Source organism: Pezoporus flaviventris, unplaced genomic scaffold (genome assembly GCF_033815535.1).
Source record: "Pezoporus flaviventris isolate CSIRO_AGI_PZ_B2104156 unplaced genomic scaffold, CSIRO_AGI_Pfla_v1 ptg000007l, whole genome shotgun sequence".
Classification (NCBI taxonomy): domain Eukaryota; kingdom Metazoa; phylum Chordata; class Aves; order Psittaciformes; family Psittacidae; genus Pezoporus; species Pezoporus flaviventris.
Window position 1 is genome coordinate 57,103,877 of NW_026892555.1, and position 23,975 is coordinate 57,127,851.

At 37.1% G+C, this 23,975-nt stretch overlaps 1 protein-coding gene across 1 annotated transcript in view; it reads left to right on the plus strand.

Annotated features, from left to right (window-relative positions):
- The window catches only part of DOK6 (docking protein 6), a 236,454-nt gene that overhangs the window by 85,106 nt on the left and 127,373 nt on the right, over positions 1 to 23,975 (plus strand). The window contains exons 2-3 of the mRNA XM_061448884.1: positions 2,678 to 2,785; positions 21,675 to 21,789. Of these exons, the coding sequence (XP_061304868.1) occupies positions 2,678 to 2,785; positions 21,675 to 21,789 (223 nt within the window). The remainder of the gene's footprint in view (positions 1 to 2,677; positions 2,786 to 21,674; positions 21,790 to 23,975) is intronic.

The following is a 23,975-nucleotide window of genomic DNA, read 5'->3' on the forward strand; positions in this document are numbered from 1 at the left end:
AGTAAGCTTCTGTATAACAATGAAGTGCCTTATGAAACACAAATGTTTGTTTGCTGTGTGCTCACATCTGCACCTATTTATCTATATTTATAGGTAAATTCATATGCTAATGCTTTTTCAAACACTGAGATACAAACTGTCTGTTGGTGTAATAAGGGAAAATGCTGCTGAAATGAAGTGGAACTGTATACGTTTATTCCAGCTTTTAAAGTGTGTTTAAAAAAAGCAAAATTCAAATGCAAGGGTGTACCTTTGTGTATGTACACACTACATCAGGAATCCTCTTCAATCCATTCCATTCTTCAGATCTCTCTTCTCCCTAAAGGTCTGGAAAAAAAAAGTGTCATTAAATTGAAGGAGTAACAGTCTAAAGGTAAAACTTAACGGTTCTTCTTGCTATTCAGGGTTCTCCTTGAAAAGGTAGGCCTCTTCATTCCCACAGTCTATGCGCTGAAGCCTTTGAATTCATACCAGTGCTGAAATCCGGGAAAAGGCCTAACAAAGGTGATCCTTAAAGATCAGTAGCACATTGCCCACTAGTAAAAGGGTCAAGGCCTCCCTCTTGAATTTTGTTACTTCAGCTGCAAAGCTTCAAACTTGCTTCCACGCTGTCCTAGATTGATATCCAGTAGAAAAAGGCTGAAGTTGGCATTCAGGAAACCCTGCTTATTTGTCACTGAAGGGATTGCTTTGGTGTATGCATTAGGTGACCTTTTACTCTTCAAAAAGCTTCTTGGTCAACTAAGACAAAACTTCTGTAACCTGATAACCAGTTGTCAAAAATTCAGGTCACCTGTAAAATGTGGATTCTGTGACTCCTGAAACTCACTCCTGAAACCCTCCACTGATGATGGAGCCTGTAGCTTGATGTGGTTTTTCTAAAGGGAAGTCTTTGAGGACTATTAAGGGAGGATAATGAAAATAAGGAAATCAGTCAAAGATTTGAGATTAAAACAATGGGTTTACCCTTATGAAAATATTTCTTAGGAAAAGACTTTCCACAGAGGAAGAGAGATGAACTGAAAATAGAGATGGATTAAAAAAAAAACAAACAAAAGCCAAAACAACCCAGATCCCAGAAGAGCCATGAGTACCATTAAAAGTGATACTTTTATTAAATGAATAAATATGTCCCATTTGAACATTTGGGGCTATTGCTTTTAGTAAGGTCAAAGTAATGTGGATATCCTCTACCTATGGGTAAAGCTTTTCACACCATAATGTTATGAAGCGTTAATATGGGTTAATCAGAAGATAACTGTGGGAGCAGTGCTGTTGCTTTGATAAAGTAAGTTGCAACACTGCCACGATGTTGTTTAAAGAAAGTACTATCTAATAGAGATGGTTTATGATGTCCCACAGTGTAATGTCTTTTTTTTTTTTTCCCCAAAAAATATGATATTGTCTTTGCTCTCCCCCAGGTCAGATGAAGTAATTTCTGAGATAGGAAGTATAGTTGTACAGTTGCCACTTTGCAACCTTAGTAGAAAAAGACTAAAACTTGAATGCTTTCTAAGAAGTATACTTGCAGGGACTTTCATTAAATGCTATCTTTTCTTCCAAAAGTCTTCATAATTAAACATATTGATACTGTAGTTCAATGGTAGGTTTTTTAAAAGAAAACACTTACTTTGCGTGGTAACACTCACTTGAGATAATGGCAACAGAGTAGTAGTCAGCATTATTCTATCAGAATGTAGTTACTTAAGCTTATTTTTTATAATGACAATATATGTGTCCTTGAAATAACTACATAAAAATCCATATGCTATTGTTTATAAACTGTGCAAGTACTGAAAAGGAGAATGAAGGAAACTGTTTTCATAGATTATAAAACTAGGTTAATATCCTATCCATTACTTGCATAATGTAGTCCAGAGGATTATCCTTAATCAGCTTCCCTTTAAACTGCGAGTGTAATCTTATTTGATAATTCAGTCCTGATTTATAACTTCTTGTTATGGCAATACTATCAGAATGCTTAAAGTACCCTTGTTGCTGAAAAGTACATTTTAAACAAAATCTAGTGTGTTTCTCTTAAAAATGAGAGGATAATATTGTTTTGGTTTGTGCTTTCTGAAGGATTTTATTTTTCAAAACTTGCTAAAGTTAATAATCTTTGTAGTTTTTCCTTAGAAAGTTTATCATTTAATGAAGTGAGAGAACTAGATAATGTAGTCCAGTATTGGTCACATTGGTGTTTATTTCAGCCTTGTATTTTCTTTTCTGTGCATACAAGTTTATACTGACTGCCTGCTGATTACTGTATTCTGTTAAAAGCAAAGTATCCCAGTGGTATGAATACTCTCACGAAAATAGATTATAAACACGAAAGCTAGAAATGCGTGGAAGGATTTCTGAAATTTCTCTAATGCAGCCTTATAATTCTTTATGTATCCAAAGTTCATAGAATTACTTGAGTTCAGGGATTATTAAATTTGGCATGCATGAAAGAAAGCAAAGGAAGAAAGTCTACAAAGGACTGACAATATGTATAAATTGATGAATTTTGATTACTTGTGTAGAAATAACTGATGTTCTCAAAGTTTTAAAGACTTCTAAAATAAAATACAGTAATTTTAAAATTTCTTTCCAAGTCAACTATGTAACTAAATGCATGTGGGTTGCTGTCCACCTTTAAAGAAACGCTAATATAATCCACTGATTTCATTTGCAGATTTTCAGGCGTTGTTGGTTGGTTTTCAAGAAGGCTTCCAGTAAAGGACCTAGGAGACTAGAAAAATTTCCAGATGAGAAAGCAGCATATTTCAGGAACTTCCACAAAGTAAGTCATGCCTTTCTCATGAACTGAATTATCGCCTCTTTATCGCTGTTCCTGGGAAGAGCGTGATCTTGATATGGCTAGTTTGCAAAGAATATAGTAAGGATCAGGTTGAAAAAAAAATTGTGGCACTAAAGGCACACTTAAACGTCTGTAAATCTCAGTGATACAAGTGAGATATCATGCTGTTTTTTTCCAGATGAGCGCAAACCTCCCAAAGTGTGTGAAGTTTTCTTTAAATATTAGTATTTTGGAAATGTGAAAAAATAGCTGCTTTAATCAAATGTTTAACTATTAGTTATTACCTGAAAATGCCAAATGCCTCTGTAATGGCAACACTGGTTGAATGAGTAACATTTTTCCCAGAACTCTTGAAGATTTTCAAGCTCTGTTAACAGCAAGGATTTTTAAGGCTAAAAAATCAGGATTCTGAATGAGATTCTCCCTGCTTTCTCTCTCACTGTCACTTATGTGATGTAAAATAAGATACTTGAGCACAGGTTTTTCTTTCTGTCTTATAAGTAACTGTTATCAGCTCCCCAAGTCAGTCAGTAGATTGCAAATTAGCTAATCTTAAAATAGGGCAGGGCTCTGTGCTTGTATTATTGTCTTCTATCCAGTCACCTTTAGCTTTATGTCTTACCAGCATTAGATGTGACATTAAAACTGGCAAGTCTAAATACAAAGTTGACTTAACCAAGGTCATACTCCAAGCACTGGAAGAGGGTGGATGTAAGTCTAGATCTCTTGAAGGCAGGTCTAATGCTTTTTTGTAAAAAAACTACAAAGGAGCCTTTAAGTTCTAGTAGCCTCTTTATATATTTAAATGAAAAATGGGTATATAATAATGAGCATGCAATTATCCTGTGAATGTTTTCTAAGAAAAACAACCTAACCAAAGCTCATCTCCCCCTCCACCTGGTTGGCTAGCCGCGGCCAATGGGCATCTTCTGTTGCAGTCAATAAAAGACAAAGAGACAAAGGCATACACCTGCCAAAGACCCCAGAGTTTAAAGGAAGAGTGCAAGAAAGAGAGTAGAAATTAGCACATTTGCATTGGAGTTTACTGAAGAGGAAACTTGCGTGCTCTGGTGTAGGTATGCATGGGAGGATTCTGCGGAGATTTCTCTGTATCATAAACTTGATCATAGATACTTTAACCCCAGCCACACAGAATGATCACTTGCAAAGTATGGAGAACATATTCACTCAAGAGCCTAAAGGGAATTTAGAGGATTACATATCTGAATTAATAACAGTAGTCTGTAAACTCCAAAATCAGAACCAGCAGAAGTGAATTCTTCCATTACTTGTAAAATCTCCGGTCCTATTAATGCATGCTTCTCTTTCACTAATAAGGTAAATAACCTTCACACAATGTGAAAGTGGTGTGAGTTAGGTCTGTCCCTGACAAGATACAGCTGTCCTGGAGCAAGAGCAGCTTGAATTTGTCAATGCTGGTGTTCTTACCCTTCAAATAAATAAATAGGTGGTCTGGCATTAAGTTCAAAACTTACTGATTTAATCCCCCCAGTATGAAAGATTGTTACTTCAAGATTATGTCAACAACAGCTATTTCTAAGGTTTTGAATTTCAAGTTAGCAAGATCAAAGTAGGATCAGATTTTTAGATTTTAGATTTTTTTGTTGGGTTTTGTTTGGGTTTTTCCGCTGTTACTATGTTCGATTCTGATGTGCTTTATATAAACCTGCAAAAGCAAAATAAAATAAATTGCACAACGTTTTAGCAATAACTTCTGATAGCCAAAAATATCTATGGAGCAGATGGTCTGAAGCACATGTTATATAATATGTATCCACAAAAATAAATAATAATCAAGAAAGAGATTAGCAGTAGCCTACTAGCTGTGATCTGCTAAATCAAATTTGTGGCCAGGCCCACACAAGGGGAACCGCATTACATTTTTTCTTTCACTGCTTGATTGTCCTGGAGAAACTTGTGGAATGCTAAATACTGGTTTCAGAAAATGGTGATTTATGTATTTCAGTCCCAGTGATTTATGACAAGTTCTTATACCAGCTGCAGCAGTTTCTTGACCGGATCTCAGCAATAAGGTCTCCTGTGCACATGCACACAGAAGCATGCACCAAGAGTTTCTGTGGTGCATTAGCAGTCCTGTTGTGTAAGAGATGGGAGGGGACAGGTTCTTCTTGTGTTTAAAAACTCAGTATGCAGGAACAAGATTCTTCTACAGCACAGTTGCTAGTCTGTAATTGAAATGGCCTTAAACCATGAGGTGGTTATTAACTTAAAAAAATTTCAAGGTAAGTGAATTCCTGATAACATTGAGATACACCAAATTTCACCACAGTCATCTGTGTGATAGCCCATGCTATTCTTAAATGTAATTACAAGTCTATAATAAAAACCAAATATATTTACATATGGTAGCATTATCATAATCCTTATAAGAACTGATTGTTTCAGTTTCCCCAGTTACTTTTGGGTTGGTTGGTTACTTTTTCAGGGTTCTCTGGCCACCACCAGGTTGCCTAAATAAAGATTCTTATTGCTTAAGAAATGTGAACTAGCCTACTGTTTATTCTAGTTTAGTCCAAGACTCTTGCTTTGTTGTGGAGCATTTCAGCCTCTTACGTTGCTCCTGGTCACTACAAATACGAAGTTATGCAAGTATCCTTATGGACCTCTAATCTAAAATGCTACTGCTATTATTCATGATTGTTGTATTGCTTCTCAGATGCAAAGACATTCTCAAAAGGAAGTTGGATAAACATCTATGATTATTAGGCTTGAGTTCTTGTGCTTTTGTGGTAAGATATAACACTTGATTTGCATCCAAATTTGAATATTATTTGAATTCCCCTTCCTCACTTCCTCATTTGTTTTGTATAACATTTATGCTTTCTGGTTTTCAAATCTGTCTGGTTTTGCTGTGTTGACCATTCTGCTTGAACTGTTAGTTGATCTAAATTTCCTCATGAAGTCTTTATTTTCTCATCTGATTAAACTCACTCAAAAATTCATATTAGACAAAAGCTAAATATGAATACCTTGTGAAGATCTGGTCGCATTCACCAATACCAGGTTTTTTACTCTGAGAACAATTCCAGATTTAGACTATTTTGTACTTTTCCTCTTCTTCACTTATCCCTGTTCTTTAAAAGTTTTATTGCCTAGAACTCTTTCCAAAAAGTTTCAGAATAGTGATGCCAATGTAGTAATTTCTTAGGAGTCCAGTGAATGTGTGTAGGCATGTGTTCCTGTTAGTTTTGAATAATATTATGCCAATTTTTACCTGCAAAGAATCGAGAAGTTAACAATCATTTTTCTTAGCTCTTTGAAAGAGGTGTACCTTGTCTGGTTTTCACACCCTTATTTTGCTGAGCCTTCCAAAGCATAGATAACTAAATTTTCCTGAAACTATATCCCCCTTTTTTCCCCATTTTGTAATGTAATTCCCTTCAAATATTTGTTTACAGCACTTTTGTGTAATATCTTGTCGTCTAGAAAAATCATCTGATTGGTATGGGAAGGCTAAAAAGTGCATTGCTTTCATGGGCAGCTATTTCTCGGCTGATGAGATTAAAATGAACTCTATTTAAATGAATAACTGTTAGTAAAACTACTCAGTACTGCACACCAAACAGTAAGGTTTGCAGTAATTATCAGATCCCTCTTAAAATATAAAAGTATTTGAACAATGTAATCATTCAAAGCAAGCGTTCTATGGACCAAAAGCAAACTGCAGGAATAATTGAGGCTCTGCTGGTAATAAAACTGTTAATAGAGTCTGAACACATCAAAGGGCAGCATGCAAACTAATAAAACAAAATGTCTTTCAACAGAGATTGTATTAAGGCAATAACATCTTCTTTCCTTAACAGTGTAGTGAAGAAATCTACAAGTTCAGCATGCTGATAGAACTTTGAGTTCCCACAAGCTCAAACCTAAAATGCTTAAATGACACTATGAGTCTCTTCCTGTGTAGGACTCTACTAATCTTTCAAAACCTTCAAGACGCTTCTAATATTAATTAGAAGTGTCAGTTCACAGGGTATATAAAGAATTTATGTCAATAGGTGTCCTTGAATTCCTCATCAGTGCCATCAGTGGCTGAATCTAAGTATCAAGGGAATAAACAGTGGGAGAAGTAAAGATCATCTCTAAGTCTCTACTGGTAGCACAATGCAACTCTAAGACATGTTAGTGCTTCTTATATGAAGATCTGTGTACCTTTATTGAGGTAAATTTGTAGTAGTTCTTGAGTGTGTGCATAGTTTTGCAGCAAAAGTGACACTACTCTTCAAAATCATCTGTTTAAATAGGAGCCTCTATTCCCATTATGTGAAGTGTTAAAACAAGGAGGTAGATAGAACATGTTACTTTAAAAAAAATATTTGGACAGTGAAGGGTTGTTTAAAAAATTTAGCGGGGGGGGGGGGGAATAAAAATTATGATCTAAAACTCAAACTGAGTCTGGGGACTCAGTGGCTAGAGGGCAGCTCTGCTGAAAAAGCCTCGAGAATCCCACTGGGCAGTGATCTGAGCCTGTGCCTTGGCAGCAATGAAGGCTTGCCTCAACAGGAGTATGGGCAGCATACTCTCCAGTGAGTGCATTTTAAGCCATACCTGGAATATCATGTCCAGTTCTGGTCCCCTAGCTGCTCTATTCAGGATAGCCATAAAAAAAAAAATGGAGATGGTCCAGCAGAGGGCAAGTGAGGAAACTGGAGGTTGTAGAAGCTGACATGAGGAAAGGCTGAAGGATCTGGGTTTGCACTAGTGAAGAGAGAAGGCCTGTGGGTATCTATTTACAGCTTTCTAGTTTTGATGACGGTGGCTGAAGTGAGAAATGGATATGCTCTCTTCTAAAGGGTGCTCAGGGGAAGGACAAGAGGCAATGGGCAGAAGTTACTTCAAAAGAAATTAGCTGGATATAAGAAAGAAAACAAAAAAAGCACAATGGAAAGAACTAAACATCAGAGCAGGCTGACCAGAGATGTCAGTATTTCCTAGCTTGAGGAAATCTTGAAGACCTGAAGATCTGGCTTGGCAGGGTCCTGTGTAACCTAATCAAAGGCTCTGCTGTCAGGGTTGGAACAGATGATCTCCAGGGGTCCCTTCCAACCTAGGCCTTTCTATGAACTATGAAGTATCTGTCACTGAAGTTTCTATAAGCTCTTGATATACCCCTGTGTTGCGCCTATTTTATCAAACTGCTTTTGCCCTCTCTTGAGTGTATTTCAGTTATTTCTAGTGATAAAAAAAAATATACTTAATCTTCCTAATGTCTCTTAAACCAGTCTGAAGAGAGCTATTTCTTTGAAAAGTTCTGGTGTTACTGCTTTATAGTAGAGAACACAATGGTCTCTATGTCAAGTTATGTATATTCTGGTTTTGCCATGAAAATCTGTCCACCTTTTGGCAAAGTTTAAAACCTTTGCACTCCCATGTTTTGTGCATATTTGTTAGAAGCACTTCTGACTTTGGCATCTAAAATGTCTCATGTCATCTGTAAAGCTTCATATATGATGAACATTCAGATAATTTTCTCTCTTGAGTAATGAATATGTTCCCTCAATTTCTTTCAAGGCTAAAGCCTGGCATTCACTCTAATAGCTGCTTGTCATTTCTGAAGACCAGTTTGGGGTCAGGTGTTTGAGATGAGATCATGGAGCCATTCTCTGTATGTATATACTTTGATGTGTAGGTAACATGGAAAGGAAAATCGCTGAATTAAAGCTTAGAGAAGAAGTAGACCGAATGTTAGAATGTGGAAGCTAAGTAAAGGAATAAATGCTCTGGCAACCTATAAGAGCACCTTATCAATTAGATATCTGAGAGAAACACCAAGAGCTTCATGCAGTTCAAAGCTGGCTGTTCAAAGAATTGATATGAGGAATGCTAAAGGGAAGAATGGCGTGGGAAAATGGTAAAGAAAATGTATATTACTAAGGGTAAATAAATCTATTTTAATTGACTTTGCACGAAATCTTGGAGACTGGTGCAGAAATAAGAATCTGCCAATGAAAAGGAGGTGGACCAGGAAGCAAAAAGTATGGGTATGGTTTGTCTCTTCAGCTCAGTTATATTTGTTGCAAAGAGAATCAGTGCAGCAGCACAGATTCACATTAAGAAAAAGCAAGAGGGGTTGTTCAGCTTTTTACACCAAAGCAAATTGCTCTCTAATAGCACAACATTATTGTTGTGGGCAGCTGAGAGATATGCACTTCTCGGACGTTTCCCAGGAGTGTCAAGTTCTGAGAGAAGAAGACCCTGTGTTTGGAAGCAAGGGTTTCAGTACCAGGTACCCAGATGAAGCTGCCGGATAGGTACAAGAAGAGAGACTGGAAATAAGGTCTCTGCAGGATATATCCACTGGTCCTTGGCGGAAGATCAGAATAACAATTAAGCTAGGTTATAAAACAGCTGGATTCTGCAATGGAGATTTGCACTAAGCTGCTCTTCTTAATGCAAGTGTTGTTGAAAAGCTGAATCCTGAATATCTCAAATTAAGATCAAAAGTTTAAATGACATTTTTTGTTTTCATTTGCTTTTATCATACAATTTGTTTGGTCCTTTCTTGTCAAAATAATCCACACCTTTCAGAAGTGAGGAAGGTGTAAAAGGAAATTGGCATTTGTTAAACCACCTGTATGAAATATACTTGTGTGATGGCCATTATGGAAAAACCATGAGAGAAACCAAAGTATAATCAGTGTACCATTAAGTCAGAAAAACAATGAAGTTATGAGAATAAAACATAATTTATAAAGCCTCTATTCAACAGAATTGTATTTAACATTTATTCTGACTGAGGTTAAAAACCATTATGAAAAATCAAATATGATCATATAATTAAGGCAATGTATATCATAATATGTTTAGAAGAGGTGCCAAGAAACGTAAAGGTATTTATTTGTCTTAACATGGAGTAGGAAAATGCCATCGATAAAAAACAGGGGCCCACTGCCACACAGATAACAGGAAAATGGTGGAGTAAACTTACAGAACTAGGAGTCAAAGTAATATTTAAGACTTCCTTTCCTAGCCTTCAGCACTTGACTCTGCATTTATTATTCTTTTGCAATACTGTGTGTCCACTTTCACTACTCAAGTGTAGAAGGTAGATATACTACATAAATAATAAAAGTTCTTGATGAAAGTTAAACACCTAATTATTTGCCTGCTGTGTATAACACTAAGAAAGAAATGTTATGTGAAGATTTTTTTTTTCTTAATAACAACATTTTCCCTTGAAGCTCTATGAATTACATGTCTGTGTTGTTGGGAAATGTTTACATTTTGATGTGGAAATGGCAAGAGGCATGGTCCCTTATGCAATAGCTGTAAAAGGAAGCAGGTACAAACAGCAGGTTATGGAATATGAGGGAGGGCAGACAGTTTTGGCACTGTAATTTACTTTCTTTTAATAAAGGGAGATGAAATATAATAAGTCTTAGGAGGGCTAAATTTCTTGTAAGGTTTTGATTTGCTTATAGTAAAGGAGGCTTTGCAACATAAATAAAGAGCAATTTATTATGAAAATTGGCAGAAAGCTATCTAATTTTTACTTCATAGAAAAAAATTTGAAATTCAAATCACTGGCTGATGAAGGTTATTAAAAATGCATTAGACTTGAAAATGTAGCTGCATGTAATTGTCATAATAGATATTCAAAAATAATTTTTCCCCAGTGGCAATTAAGCTAAAAGAATTTTCAAATTATCATCTAACAAATTTCAGTTAATTTTAGTAGCAAATAAAATTAAAACATTTCATAAAGTTCGTAAAAAATTTAGAACTACTTCTTTAAAAAAAAAATCCTAAAAACTGTTGCATTTCTGTTCAGAATCTTTCATTTTCATCTTTTTCAATTTCCTGCCATTTTATTTTATTATTTTATTTTAATTTTTTATTAATTTTTTTTCATTTCTCCCTATTGGAGTTTTCTCTTTTTCACTTTTTTCTCCTGAAGACCTCTGGACCACTTTGAGTACATGTAAATACCCACACATGTACAGGCATGTGCTGAGTTTAGTTTAATTTTAAATTTTCTTTCTACATCTGGTATTTTTGCATCTAGTTTGTGCATCTTTTTTAAGGAGCATCAAGAACTTCATAGGCAATCTGGTGCTCTTAATACTTCCTTCAGAATTTCTAAAATGCCTCTAATATATATGTTTATATTTCAGAATAGCATCAAAATACGAGTTTTGGCATTGTTGAATTGAGATGGGGATTATTTTTTAAAGACACTGAGGCATATTTACACTCTGTAAAAATCAATGGGGGTGAAGTTTTTTTGTGGTGGGTTTATATTTATCATTTTAATCCTTTCTAAAAACAAAACAAAATTAAGCTAGTGGATATGTCAGTGGTTGCGCTTTTATATGTACAGTCATGGGCTTGTACCACTTGCTGTTGTCCACAGGCAGCAATGGGGCAGAGCACCCAACTGAGTCCTCTGCTTGTGTGTAGTTTCCTCACCTTTGGCAGCAAGCAAGAGCCAGAAACAGTGAGGGCAAAAATGATGATGATGATGTCCCTTCTCCTTTCCTGGCTAAAGTAATTTCTCTTTTTCTGAATAGCGTTCAGAAATGCCCAGCATCAGAGAGGTCCTTAAAACCTGGATCATGAGATGCCTCTCAACCATGATTTTTTTTCTCCCATGATTGGTAAAAGGGAAGTTAAGCCAGCCTTTCCCACTTAAATTTGACCCAAAGCTTCCCCATGGTATCAAGGTTGGGCTGAAGGGTGCTACAGCCTGAGCTGAAAGCTTTCACAGTTTGAAAGGGATAAGAAGGGAAGTTAAACCTAGTGTTCAGCCACTGGCATAATGTACAGTATACATACAGCCAAAATAATTTATGTGCATTGAAAGCCTATGGTTACTTGTATCCTTTAGCACTCCTGACCGTTTGTCAATGCAGTGAGGGATTGCTTAGTTAGGGTTATACCTAGCAGTTTAATGGGAAGAATTACATGCCTATCTCCTACTGCATTTAGCAAAGTTATATTTTGTAAGCATGACTTCGCTTGTAATTTGTTTTGAAATGTAGTCTGTGTTAATAAACACTTTTTTTTTGACTGACCTTATCCAACAAGATAACTTTGGGAATTATTGCAAGTTAGCCAATTTAAGTAAACCAAGAGGAAAATTTAAAGGCATTTTTTGGCAAGTACATTTCTCCTTTTCTTTTCATTCAAAGACCAATAACATATTCCTTTTAATTAAACAATACCTTTGAGCAGAAACTACGAAAGATCTGGAAATAGTCATGTACTTTGAGAATGTTACAAGTGAAAACTTTTAAAAATGAAAACAGTTTCTAACTGTCCAATATATTTTAGTAGCCTCATAAGGCTATTAAAACTCATCTAATGATCTAATTCATTTACAGGTTCATTCTGAAGCATTGTCTTATTGCTGTACTTGGATAATTAGACTACAGTAATGAAATGCCCCATTTTGTTTCACAGTGTTACTGTTTGCATACCTAGTAACTCTATCAGGAAGTTTGATATTGAAAGTATCTTTTTTTAATTCTAGCTGAAACTTGGAAACATAATTGGGAAACTTACTTTATTTCAGTTGTGAATCATCTTCCCTCTCTGCCTTCTCTCTAGCGTGGTGTTATTTTTCAAGTGTGAACCTGAGTTTCAAATTAGAGCGTTCTTTTAACGTTAAGGCATTAGTTATTTAAATTTTTTGTCAACACTCACTTTTACAGAAGGTGTTTTTTTCCCCCCTGTATTTTAATGTTATACTAACACAGTAGTCTGGTATTCAGCTTGCACATCAAAATGAAAGGTCAGATTAGAAAATATATTTCAAAGATTCTTTAGGACAGTAAGGAAATGAGATTGGGGGAGGACTGTGATTTTTGTATTATGAATTACTCTATAAAAATACCCTTTGAAGTATAAAGGCATTTCTTTCTCAGTATGTATTTGAAAATCCTAATTAAAATGTTTGAAAAGGGAAGAGATCCATATACACATGAACAGATCAGATTCGAACTATTCCTTTAAAACACCAGGCTAACAGCCAAAACCAGAATGATCCCAGTAGGCTATTTGATATTATGGATTAGGCAGCAGTTCAATCCTGGCAGTATCACAGCATCACAGTCTGAGAGGAAGTAAAGTAACTTGGCTTGGCAAAACTCCTACTTCTTTGCCTATTAAAGGTAGCTGGTATTACTTAATATGCTTGTTCTGCCCTGCTAATTTTAATTTACAAACACTGTGAAACAATATAGCATTTAAAAAAGCATAACAAAAGGTAGTGAAGTAAATTTGGTTTCCATCCTTGATTTTTTTAGATTTCATTGAGACAAAGTAAAGAGTTTGTAACTGCTTATGTGGTAAGTGCTCATTAAAAAGTGGAAATTAAAAGATGTTATTTTATTTTATGTTCAGTTTAAATATGTATTCTCCAAAAATGCTGAAAAATTGAAACATTTTCATGTTTACCTTTTTTTTTTTTTTTTAATCTCAGTTTTATCTGGGGGGAAAGAAGATACTTTTCAATATCCCTCTACTATCAGACCTATGGGTATTTTTTCATATCAGACTTCACTTTCTTGCCCTGACATCACTGCTTTATATGTAGTCCGAATGACTTTTAATACATAAATTCATTCTGTCACCTGTTTTAGGACAGGTAAAATTATTTGTGCTGTTATAGGTGTAGTTTTCATTTAGTGCTTACAGGAATGAACATTTACTTGGTAGCAGTTTCTTAAACACTTATTCTTCTGAAATAGCAGCTGGAGAACTGCCCCAGAGGCATAATGTGGAAGTTGATACGCCACTTCTTGGCAAAATTCCTGGAGAGTGTTGTTACCATAACAACTCATCTTCCAAGGATAAATCTGCATGCAGAGATGGGAAAAACTCTTCTGTTTTCTTTGTGAATTGGTTTTGCTTTTATATGTTCTTTCACTTTTCTGATCTTGAGATTTCTCTTCTTCCTTATTATGTTCTTCTTGTAATATTGTGTTTTAAATTTTGCTATTCTTTCATGAAATAAGTATGTTTTTTTTCTTCTGCCTCTCAGAACATTTTCACCTTGTCTTATTTTTCTGTCATTTGCATCCCTAGTCACAGAATGAATAAAAGAACGGTTAGGGTTGGAAAGGATCTTAAGATCATGAAGTTCCAAACCCCTGCCATGGACAAGGACACTTCACTCTAGACCATCTCCCAACGCTCTGTCCAACCTGGCCTTGAACACAGTCAGAGATTGAGCATTTACCACTTCTTTGGGCAACCTGTTCCAGTGCTTCACCTCACCACCCTCACAGTAAAGAACTTCTTCCTTATATCTGACCTGAACTTCCCCTTTTTAAGTTTAAAACCATTACCCCTTTTCCTATCACTATAGTCCCTGATGAAGAGTCCCTCTCCAGCTCCTCCCTCTTGTTGATTGCCATGTGTGTTGTTATGCAGAATATGCTGAAGTCAGGAAAACGTATTTCAATTTAAATAGTCTGAATGCCTCATCTCATATCGTTTTTCCCAAACCTATAAAGGTTCTAATAGCCTTACAGATCTGTTAGCATCACTTTCCTAGATTCACAGGTTAATTCATATGTTAATTGACCTCAAGAAGTATCTTGTCCAACTCCTGCTCACAGTAGAGCCAGCTCTGAGGTCAGACATGGCTGCGCAACTTTATCCCAAGAGTTCGGTCTCTGAAACCTGCAGGGGCAGAGACTGCATCACGTCTCTGGGTGGCCTGTCCCACTGCTGGGCTTGCTTCTCCTATGCAACCTGAACGTCTCGTTTCTCGGTTTATGCCTGTTGTCACTCTTCCTTTCATCAGGCACAGCTGTGAAGAGCCTGTCTCTCTCCTTGATAACCTCCCTGCAGGCAAGGGGAGGGCAAGGGCTGCTGTTAGGTGCCCTCAAAGTGCTCCCTGCTGCAGGCTGGAGCAGCCACCGTCCCTCAACCTCTCCCCACAGGGTAGGTGGTCCAGCTTTGGCAGTCCTGGGGCCCTCTGCTGAATTTGCTCTGGTTTATCGGTTGTGCTGGGGTCCCAAAACTGGACATAGTATTGTAGGTATGATCTAGTGAGTGCTGGACAAAGAAGAAAACCCACTTCCCATGATTTACCATCAGTGCTTCTGTTGATGTAGCCATTTCCCCAGTACCAAAGGTCTATGTTTTTCAGGCAGCATGCTGCCTTTTTTTTACGAGCCAAAATCCCATTCAGCTCTGATTGAAGCTGTACCAAAGCTTGTACTCTGTGGTAATTGGATTTAGCCATGTAAAAAGAGCTGCCGTTAACTGCAGATACCACGGCTGAAAACTGAGCTGAAGGGAGAGGTTTTGTTTCTTCGAGGTCCTCCTCTCTGTACTCCTTTCATCTGCAATGTACCAGCATCTCATTTTCTCCTTTTCCAGCAGCATTCAGCCAGCATATTGATGCCTCCTTTGCCCTTTTCTTGCTATGATAGTTAGCATAGCTCTTGCTTCTTATATCCCTCTCTTATCAGAAACATCCATGATGTTTCTGGTTTGAGGTAGTTCTCTGCTGTCTGGGCATCACTCACTAGAGTTCCTGCTCCTCGCCACTGTGTTGGCTTTTGCTGTTACATTACTGCTTGCGTGGTATTACACAACAGATGGTAGTATGTGGGCCATTATTAAGTAATAAGATGATGAGCAATTACATTTTGTAGCACTCTTCTCCTTTTTATTTTTGCTAGATAGAAATTAAATGACAGGAAGATAGTGCTCAATGCAAAACAGAAATCCATTTATGCAAATTCAGACCTTTTCCTCTGCCCAAGCAATTTCCAGGACTCTGCACAGTTGAGATAACTTCAGTAGATGGAACCACAGAATCATTTGCCTCACAGTTTCATATGGGAGGCATGCGTTTGGAACAATTCAGGCAGGATAGAACTCAGAATGGAGCACTTGAGATTTTATGTATAGTTTCTGTGGGGTTTTATCTTTTTCGGACCTCCTTTCCTGTGTACTGTGGAGTTATACTTTTGTAGTGATAACAGACGTAATATGTGATTTAGAAGATTTTTTTCTTATAACTGTGGAAGAGTTATCCAATCATTTTAAACTTACAGTTTGAGCACCAGAGCCCTAGATGTGTTATATACATATAGTATTTACATGCCCACGTTACCCGGAAGTGGCCAGTGCAGATCCTAGATGTTCAGCTCCCTGACTAGAACAGATTTATAGTACAGTAAGCAAATAAATGTCTGGTGTATGTCAGTGATGAAGCATGATGTACACAAGAGAAAATGCATACTGAATTGTCCCTAAAATTCTTAAACTACTAAAAATGCTAAATGTAGTTCCAAAGTAATTAGAAAAATGACTAATTACATTGACTGTTAAGAAGCAAGATCCCAGTCAATCTGAGCCTTTATGTAAGTTAAGTGTGCTTTATAATTTCATAGCGTTTCACATCTGAGAATGTAATCACAGAATCACAGAATAGTTAGGGTTGGAAAGGACATTAAGGTCATCTAGTTCCAAACCCCAGCCATGGGCAGGGACACATCACACCAAACCATGTCACCCCAGGCTCTGTCCAGCCTGGCCTTGAACACCACCACGGATGGAGCATTCACAGCTTCCTTGGGCAACCCATTCCAGTGCCTCACCACCCTTACAGGAAATAACTTCTTCCTTATATCCAGTCTAAACTTCCCCTGTTTAAGTTTTAACTCGTTACCCCTTGTCCTATCACTATAGTACCTAGTGAAGAGTCCCTCCTCAGCATCCTTGTAAGCCCCCTTCCGATACTGGAAGGCTGCTGTGAGGTCTCCACACAGCCTTCTCTTCTCCAGGCTCAACAGCCCAAACTTTGTCAGCCTATCTTCATACAGGAGGTGCTCCAGTCCCCCGATCATCCTCATGACCCTCCTCTGGACTTGTTCCAACAGTTCCGTGTCCTTTTTATGTTGAGGACACCAGAACTGCACACAATACTCCAGGTAAGGTCTCACAAGAGCAGAGTGGAGGGGCAGGATCACCTCCTTCAACCTGCTGGTCACCCTCCTTTTGATGCAGCCCAGGATACAGTTGGCTTTCTGGGCTGTGAGTGCACACTGCTGACTCACGTTCATTTTCTCATCAACCAACACCTCCAAGTCCTTCTCCGCAGGGCTGCTTTGAATCTCTTTTCCGCCCATCCTGTAGCTGTGTCTGGGATTGCTCTGACCCAGGTGTAGGACCTTGTACTTGTCATGGTTAAACTTCATGAGGTTGGCATCAGCCCACCTCACAAGCGTGTCAAGGTCTCTCTGGATGGCATTCCTTCCCTCCAGTGTATCAACCGAACCACACAGCTTGGTGTCATCGGCAAACTTGCTGAGGGCACACTCAATCCCACTGTCCATGTCAGCATCAAAGATGTTGAACAAGACTGATCTCAACACAGATCCCTGAGGGACACCATTCGTTACTGGTCTCCAGCTGGACATTGAACCATTGACCACAACTCTTTGCATGCGGCCATCCAGCCAGTTCTTTATCCACCAGGTGGTCCATCTATCAATTTGATGTCTCTCCGATTTAGAGACAAGGATGTCATGCGGGACAGTGTCCAGTGTCCTGCACAAGTCCAGGTAGATGACTTCAACTTCTCTTCCCCTGTCCATCAGTTCCGTAGCCCCATCATAGAAGGCCACCAAATTGGTCAGGCAGGATTTCCCCTTAACGAAGCCATGCTGGCTGTCACCAACCACGTTGTTGTAATAGTTAAGAATGCCAAAAAGAAAAGCAAAAACCAACAAAAATTCCCAAACATTTTAAAGGGTAAGTATCTTAAATTGTGTTGACAGTGACTATTTTGTCATATAAAATATTTTGCTACCGTAATGAAAATGTTGTCCTGCAATTATTTCCTGAAGTTTACCAATGTACCAAGTGAACTTTGAATAAGAAGGCTATAGATTGCTGTAATATGTGTTAGAGACTCCCAGACAAAAAAAATGTGGGTGTTTTTCCTATGTGAAAATAAGTTCTTAACATGGAGGATTTGTTATAGCCAGTGTGGGAGAGTTCTGAAATGTCTAGTGCTACAGCATTTTTGGAGAGACCGGAAGTTTGTTACTAGCAATCTATCATCTGATATCTTCTGGCTAGCCAGAGGTGACTATCCAGTTCAAAGGCTGGGTTTACAGTTTGGAGGTTTTATTTTCCTTATAACAATCCTGAATAAATTCTTTGATCATCAGCCTATCTCTGTGCATCTTGCTTGGATTTAGTGTATTTGCTACCGGCCACCGCAGACTACCTTATGTTAGTAATTTTTTTGCACTAAAGCTCTGTTAACTGTTCATTCCTTCAGAAGAGTCCTTTCCAGCTTTTTCTCTTGCTCTTAAGGTTGATGCATAGCTCTATGTTGTATTTATTTGTTTTCTTTTGAAAGAAATGTTGAAACTTTTTAAAAATAGTCATAGAGAAGCAGACAGCTTTTCTTTCCTTTCTTTTTCTTTTTTATAAATGGTTGATCCACTCAAATATGTCTAGACAGAACTTAGAAGATGTTGATGATTATTTGTTTTATTATTTCTGTATAAAATTAACTTAAAACAAGTAGACACTCCTAAAGTGATGCTCCTTTTAGATGAGATGTTATACCAACACAAAACAAATTAGAGTTTTATGCTTATCTGCAGACCAAGATTAGGAAAAACAATGAGGATGAGAGGAAGTGCATTGCATTACTTGAAGTGCTGTTTGGATGGTTCTTAAGTGCTCTGAAGCAGCAGCATCAGAAAACTAACTATAGGGTCTTTTCTATTTTAGTCATTGTTTGATATGCCTTTGTAAAGAAGTTTTGGATTTTGGTGAACAATCTGAGACTCACCCCCAAAAACTGTGTGCAGATCAAGTGCATTTCTTTTCAGCTGTGCTGATGTGAAACCTTTGTGGGGATCCAAATTCCTACCTGTGAGAGGAACCAAGTTCCAGAAACCATCACTGATGGGTAGCCTTGAGACTCAGGTGCCTACTCTAGTTTAATTTTGCAGGAATGAGATGCTGCCTTTACCAGTTCTACCTTGTAGCCCTTCAGAGTCATGTCCTTTCATCAAATATTAACCAGAAGTAAAGGCGTTGGATGTTTCTGATATAGCTATGTAACCCCCAACCTCCCCAAGAAAGAAGGAAGCTGTTAGATGTGGAAAAAGGTGGAATCAACGAAGCTTGGCAAAGGAAAGTTTGTTACATATAAGTAGTTATTCTACGTATATTCTTCAATTAGTGTTCAACTATTTGTTATTCTATAAACAATTAAAATTATGTTGGGGACTGATACAGAAAAAGAAAAATCAAGAAACCAAGTAGAAGAAAAAAAAAAAAAAGCAAGGAAACGTGTATGTGGGCTGCTGAGTGATGGACATATGAGGCAGGAATTATTGATGAGGAGTAGGAGAACTGAGAAACGGACCAGGCACTAAAAGTCCCTAACGTGTACCATGCTAAGCACCATATGGACTACTGCACTAAATGGTAGCACCAATATCTAGTAGATAAAAAAATAAATATCTAAGTTAACATTCTAGTGTTTTAGTGAAAATTTTTAAACTGCGTAATATTAGTTTAACACAAAAGGATCTCAAAGGTGGGTGTCAGGAGGATGGTGCCAGACTCTACTTAGTACTGTCCAGAGACAGGACAAGGAGTAGTGGCCATAAACTTAAACACACAAAGTTTCAACATGTGAAAGAACTTTACATTGAGAGTAGCAGAGCACTGGAACAGGCTGCCCAGGGAGATTGTTGAGTTTCCCTCTCTGGAGACATTCAAAATCCACCTGAATGAGTTCCTGTGTAAGCTACTCTAGGTGGCCCTGCCTTGGCCACCTTGGGGTTGGATTGCCTTGGGGTTAGACGAGATGGTCTCCAGAGGTCCCCTCTAACCCTAACAATTCTGAGATTCTGTGATCTATTTACCCTACTGGAAGAAATCATAAAGAATAAGGGTAGGCAAGAAATCTGTTTGCAAGATTACTCACTGAACAGGTATTTTATTTGTTGTGAAATTAATTTTGTTCTAGAAGGATACAAATACAGGGAAATAAGAAAACCGATTTTCAAAGTTTTTGTTGGGTTGGGTTGGTTTTAATAGTACCAAAGTTTTAGACAAAGTATAATCCCACGATGGGAATATTTCCTTCTTTTTTTGTAGGAAGTCTAGGTAAGACTCTTGCATGTATTAAATTAAATTTTTCCAGTTGCAAATTCTCTAGATAGTTCCAGACTTTATGTTGTTGTGAAGAACAGCAATATTTTCACTAACTACACTATTTTGTCAACAAGTCTGTTATGATAGCACAGGGAGCAAATTTTGGTATAAGATTCATTGCTTAAAAAAGTAGTTTTGTCTAATGCACTACTCATAAAAAAGGGGCTTCTTTTTTGATACATTTTAAATTTGATTGGTGTTTAAAACCTTCTTGAGGTTTGCAAAGAGATGGGCAAAATTGTGTCGAAGGAGTTACAACTTTTGTAGGTTTGGGGTATTTTTTTGGCTTTTCAGTAGCTTTGACACTTTTTTTCCCCTTTAAAAAGGATTATTTATTTATTAAAAACAACAATAACAAATTAAACCACACTTTTAAAAATCACTGAGAAAAAACAGTCTGGTTGCCAAGGCAAAGTTCGTTTTTCCTTCATACAAAATAATATAAACTCTCAGGTGTTTATTCATTAATTGCAAATGTTCAGCAAGTAGAGAAATGACTCATGCTTCATCAGCATCAAACCCAGATTTTGGAATTTGATTAACTTCAGTTCACTATATCAGTGGGAAGATGGACTTTCATGGTATCATTACTGTTGCCTCTTTCTGGTCTGATTCTGAAGGGAAACATACTGTACAGTTTCAAAAGAGAAACATGAAAGAAAATATTCATATCTCTATTTGATATTAAAAATTAGATAAACAGTAGAAATACTGAGGGGCTTATTTGTTAGTTGGTCCCTCTCATTTTTACTGTCAACTAATATTTCTGAGATGTTAACTGGTGGGATTTTTTTTTTTCTGTCAACCTGTTGACTTGCCCAACAGGTAAAACTAAAACTACTTCAGCTTGGAAAGGGTTTGATGTACATGGGCCAGCAATATGCTCTTCCCACAAAGGAAGCTAGTGGTATCCTGGGCTGCATTAGGAGAAGTGTTGCCAGCAGGTCAAGGGAGGTGATCCTTCTCTAGTCAGCACTCGTGAGGCCACACCTTGCAGTGCTGGGTTCAGCACTGGGCTCCCCAGTACAAGAGGCAGATGGACATACTGGAAAGAGTGCAGTGAAGGGTCACAAAGATGATGAGGTGACTGGAGGATCTTTCCTGTGAGGAAAAGTTGAGTGCTGAGACTGTTAAGCCTGCAGATGAGAAGGTTTATTCACTGTATACTCATTATTGAGTATATTCTCTATATCTGAGCAGTTTAGAAAAGACAGAGACAGGCTCTTTTCGGTGGTGCATAGTGACAGAATCAGACGCAACCTTACAAATGTAGTGATACTAATTGGCATAATTAAGTTACTTCCCTTAACCAATAAAACACCAATGTTCCTATATTAGGTAACTTATTTGATGCAGATTCTGAAACTGATCAAAGTTGTACAAATAAGTAATTGAAAAATATATTACAGAATAATCACAAACCTGTCTAAATGTCATTGTAATAACTATGTCTCCAAGTAGAACTTTATTAGAGAAGTAGATCTTTCACTTTTTAATATGTTACATTTGATAGAAGGTTCTGCAGCTTCAGACTCTGCCTGTTTATGTTTTTTTTATAAATTAAAAGGCATGTTACCTGGGGGGAGGGAGATTATAGTAAAAATTGAGTAGTTGTGTTCATGTTTTTATTTGTACTATTTATGTGTTGGCCTTAAATGCTTTTCTTCATTTTAAGGTAACCGAGCTGCACAATATCAAAAACATAACTAGACTGCCTCGAGAGACAAAGAAGCATGCAGTGGCAATTATCTTTCATGATGAGACGTCAAAGACATTTGCGTGTGAGTCAGGTAAGCAATTAGTACCACATTTCTAGCTTGAAGAAATAAAGTTGCAGATCAAAGTTTTCCTCGGATGAATTAACTTAAAACACCAGATAGAAATATTTACCTTAAGAGAATCTGTTGTAAACAAGAACTTCAGAGTTTGAGGTTTAGTTTTGGGGGGGTTGGGAGGGTTGGTTTGTTGTTTTGTTTTTTTTTTAGTATACTTTGGGAGGTGTTGGGGGTGTTACAGAGCTCTTTCTTCCATTAGTTATCTTTGACTGCATGCAGATGGTCTAAAGACTGGAGATTTTCAGCTGAACTTGTAAAACTGAGTAAAAAATACCTATGAGATGTTATTAAGTCAATCTGTGAAACATTCTTTTTTGTTTTGTTTTGTTTTTTACAAAGTTTTGCTATAGGCACTTACTAAGCTAATAATTACCATGCCTTTGCAAATAAGAGGCAAATACCAGCTAAAACCTCAGGATATCGTAAAGTGGAATGTCAAGCAGTCTGTGGTTTGAACAGCTACAGGGTATAATGAGTGAAGTTGAGAACAAGGCTTGGTCATCATGATATATAATGACAGGTAGTTACATGTGAGTCATTGGACACTGCACTATTAAATTACACTGTTTTCTGATTGAAATTGCAGTTGTACATGTATGTGTACTAGGGTATTTTTTATCAGATTTTTTTTTTTTTTTAAGAATGAGAATTTTTTTTAATGATAAAGTTTCTGTTTGTTTAGTGACATATTTGAAACTGTGCATTTTTAAATGATACATTAATATTATCATATAAACATTGCACGGTGTGCAGTCTAAGTCAAATCCAGTGAAACAAAATTCAAGAAATGTGGAGGAGGTAAGTTGAAAGTGAGTAAGATGATACATTACGTGAGTTTTGTATCAAGAATTGCAAATTTTCATATGTACATGAAAGTACAGATTTGCAAAGATTCGTTTGTTTATTAATTTCAAAACACATAGAAATGTCTAGCTTTCTAGGATCAATTTAATAGCTTATTAGATAAATAGTTCACATTAAAGATTTTAATTTCTAACTAGTAGAATTAATAATGACTCAATAATATGGTTAATAATCAAGTAAAACCATTTAAATAATATTTCAACAGCACTGAAATCGGTTCTATGGAAACTTTTCCATTTGCCCATGTATGCATTCCCCTTGATCTTTAATGAAAAGGTATTATTCCTTCCCTGGAATTACTATAGTGCAGGCATATTTGAAAAGAGTGACAGCAAATCATAACTTCAGGATTCTTTCACCAAAGGGGCAAGCCTAAGAAAGCTCAGCATGTCTGGCCCACTCATCCTTTCTTACTGTAACAAATGTGATGCAACTCCTTAACCCCCAGTTGTGTACACAAGACCTTAAGGTGCTAACAAGATGACAATATGAGATGCCCTGCCTTAAGGCTATGTTCTGTGCAAAGGTGTGTTTTGAGTCAATGGAGCCTTGGGTAAAGTGATGAGCCAGTGGAAAGCTCGTGTGCTTTTTCAGGCTGGAGAAGAAACAACTTCAGAAGATCTTATTGCTCCTTACAACTACCTGATCTGAGAACACAGAGAAGATGGAGCTATAAAAGTGTGAGATATCTTGGTCTTTCTGAAAGACAACATATCTTAGCTGTGGGTATAGTGAAGTTTCAATCAGTTTGCCTTTCTTCAGGCCTTCTGTCTATCTAAACAGTATAAACCGTGTCATCTTCACCAGATGAGATAGATACACTGCTTTGTTTCATTAAGATCAGACTCTCTTGAACTCCAAATCTTTTTTGTGTTCTGAAGATACGGTCTAAAAAAAAATCAACTTCATTTGCAGCTCATTTCCACAACTGAGTTCCGTCTTCCCACATGGAACTATCACCATTTTTACTGCCTCTGAAATGTGCCAAGTACTTTGCTTTCCTATTTGAAACTTTAATAAGTTTAAGGAATATTTAGAGAGCTGCTTGTTACTTAAAAATAGTTTCTTCTCAGATCTCAAAAAAGAAAAAAATCTTAGTGGCATTGTTTTCTATTGGACAATGCCTAGATTTTAACAGCCTTATGGTGTACACACAATGAGGCTTATTTTGGCAAATCAGGCCACTTCTTTGAATAACACAGTAATACCTTTAGTCATTTAATACCCTTTCTTCCATATGGCTTCAGTGGAAAAAAAACAAAAACAACCCAACGCTC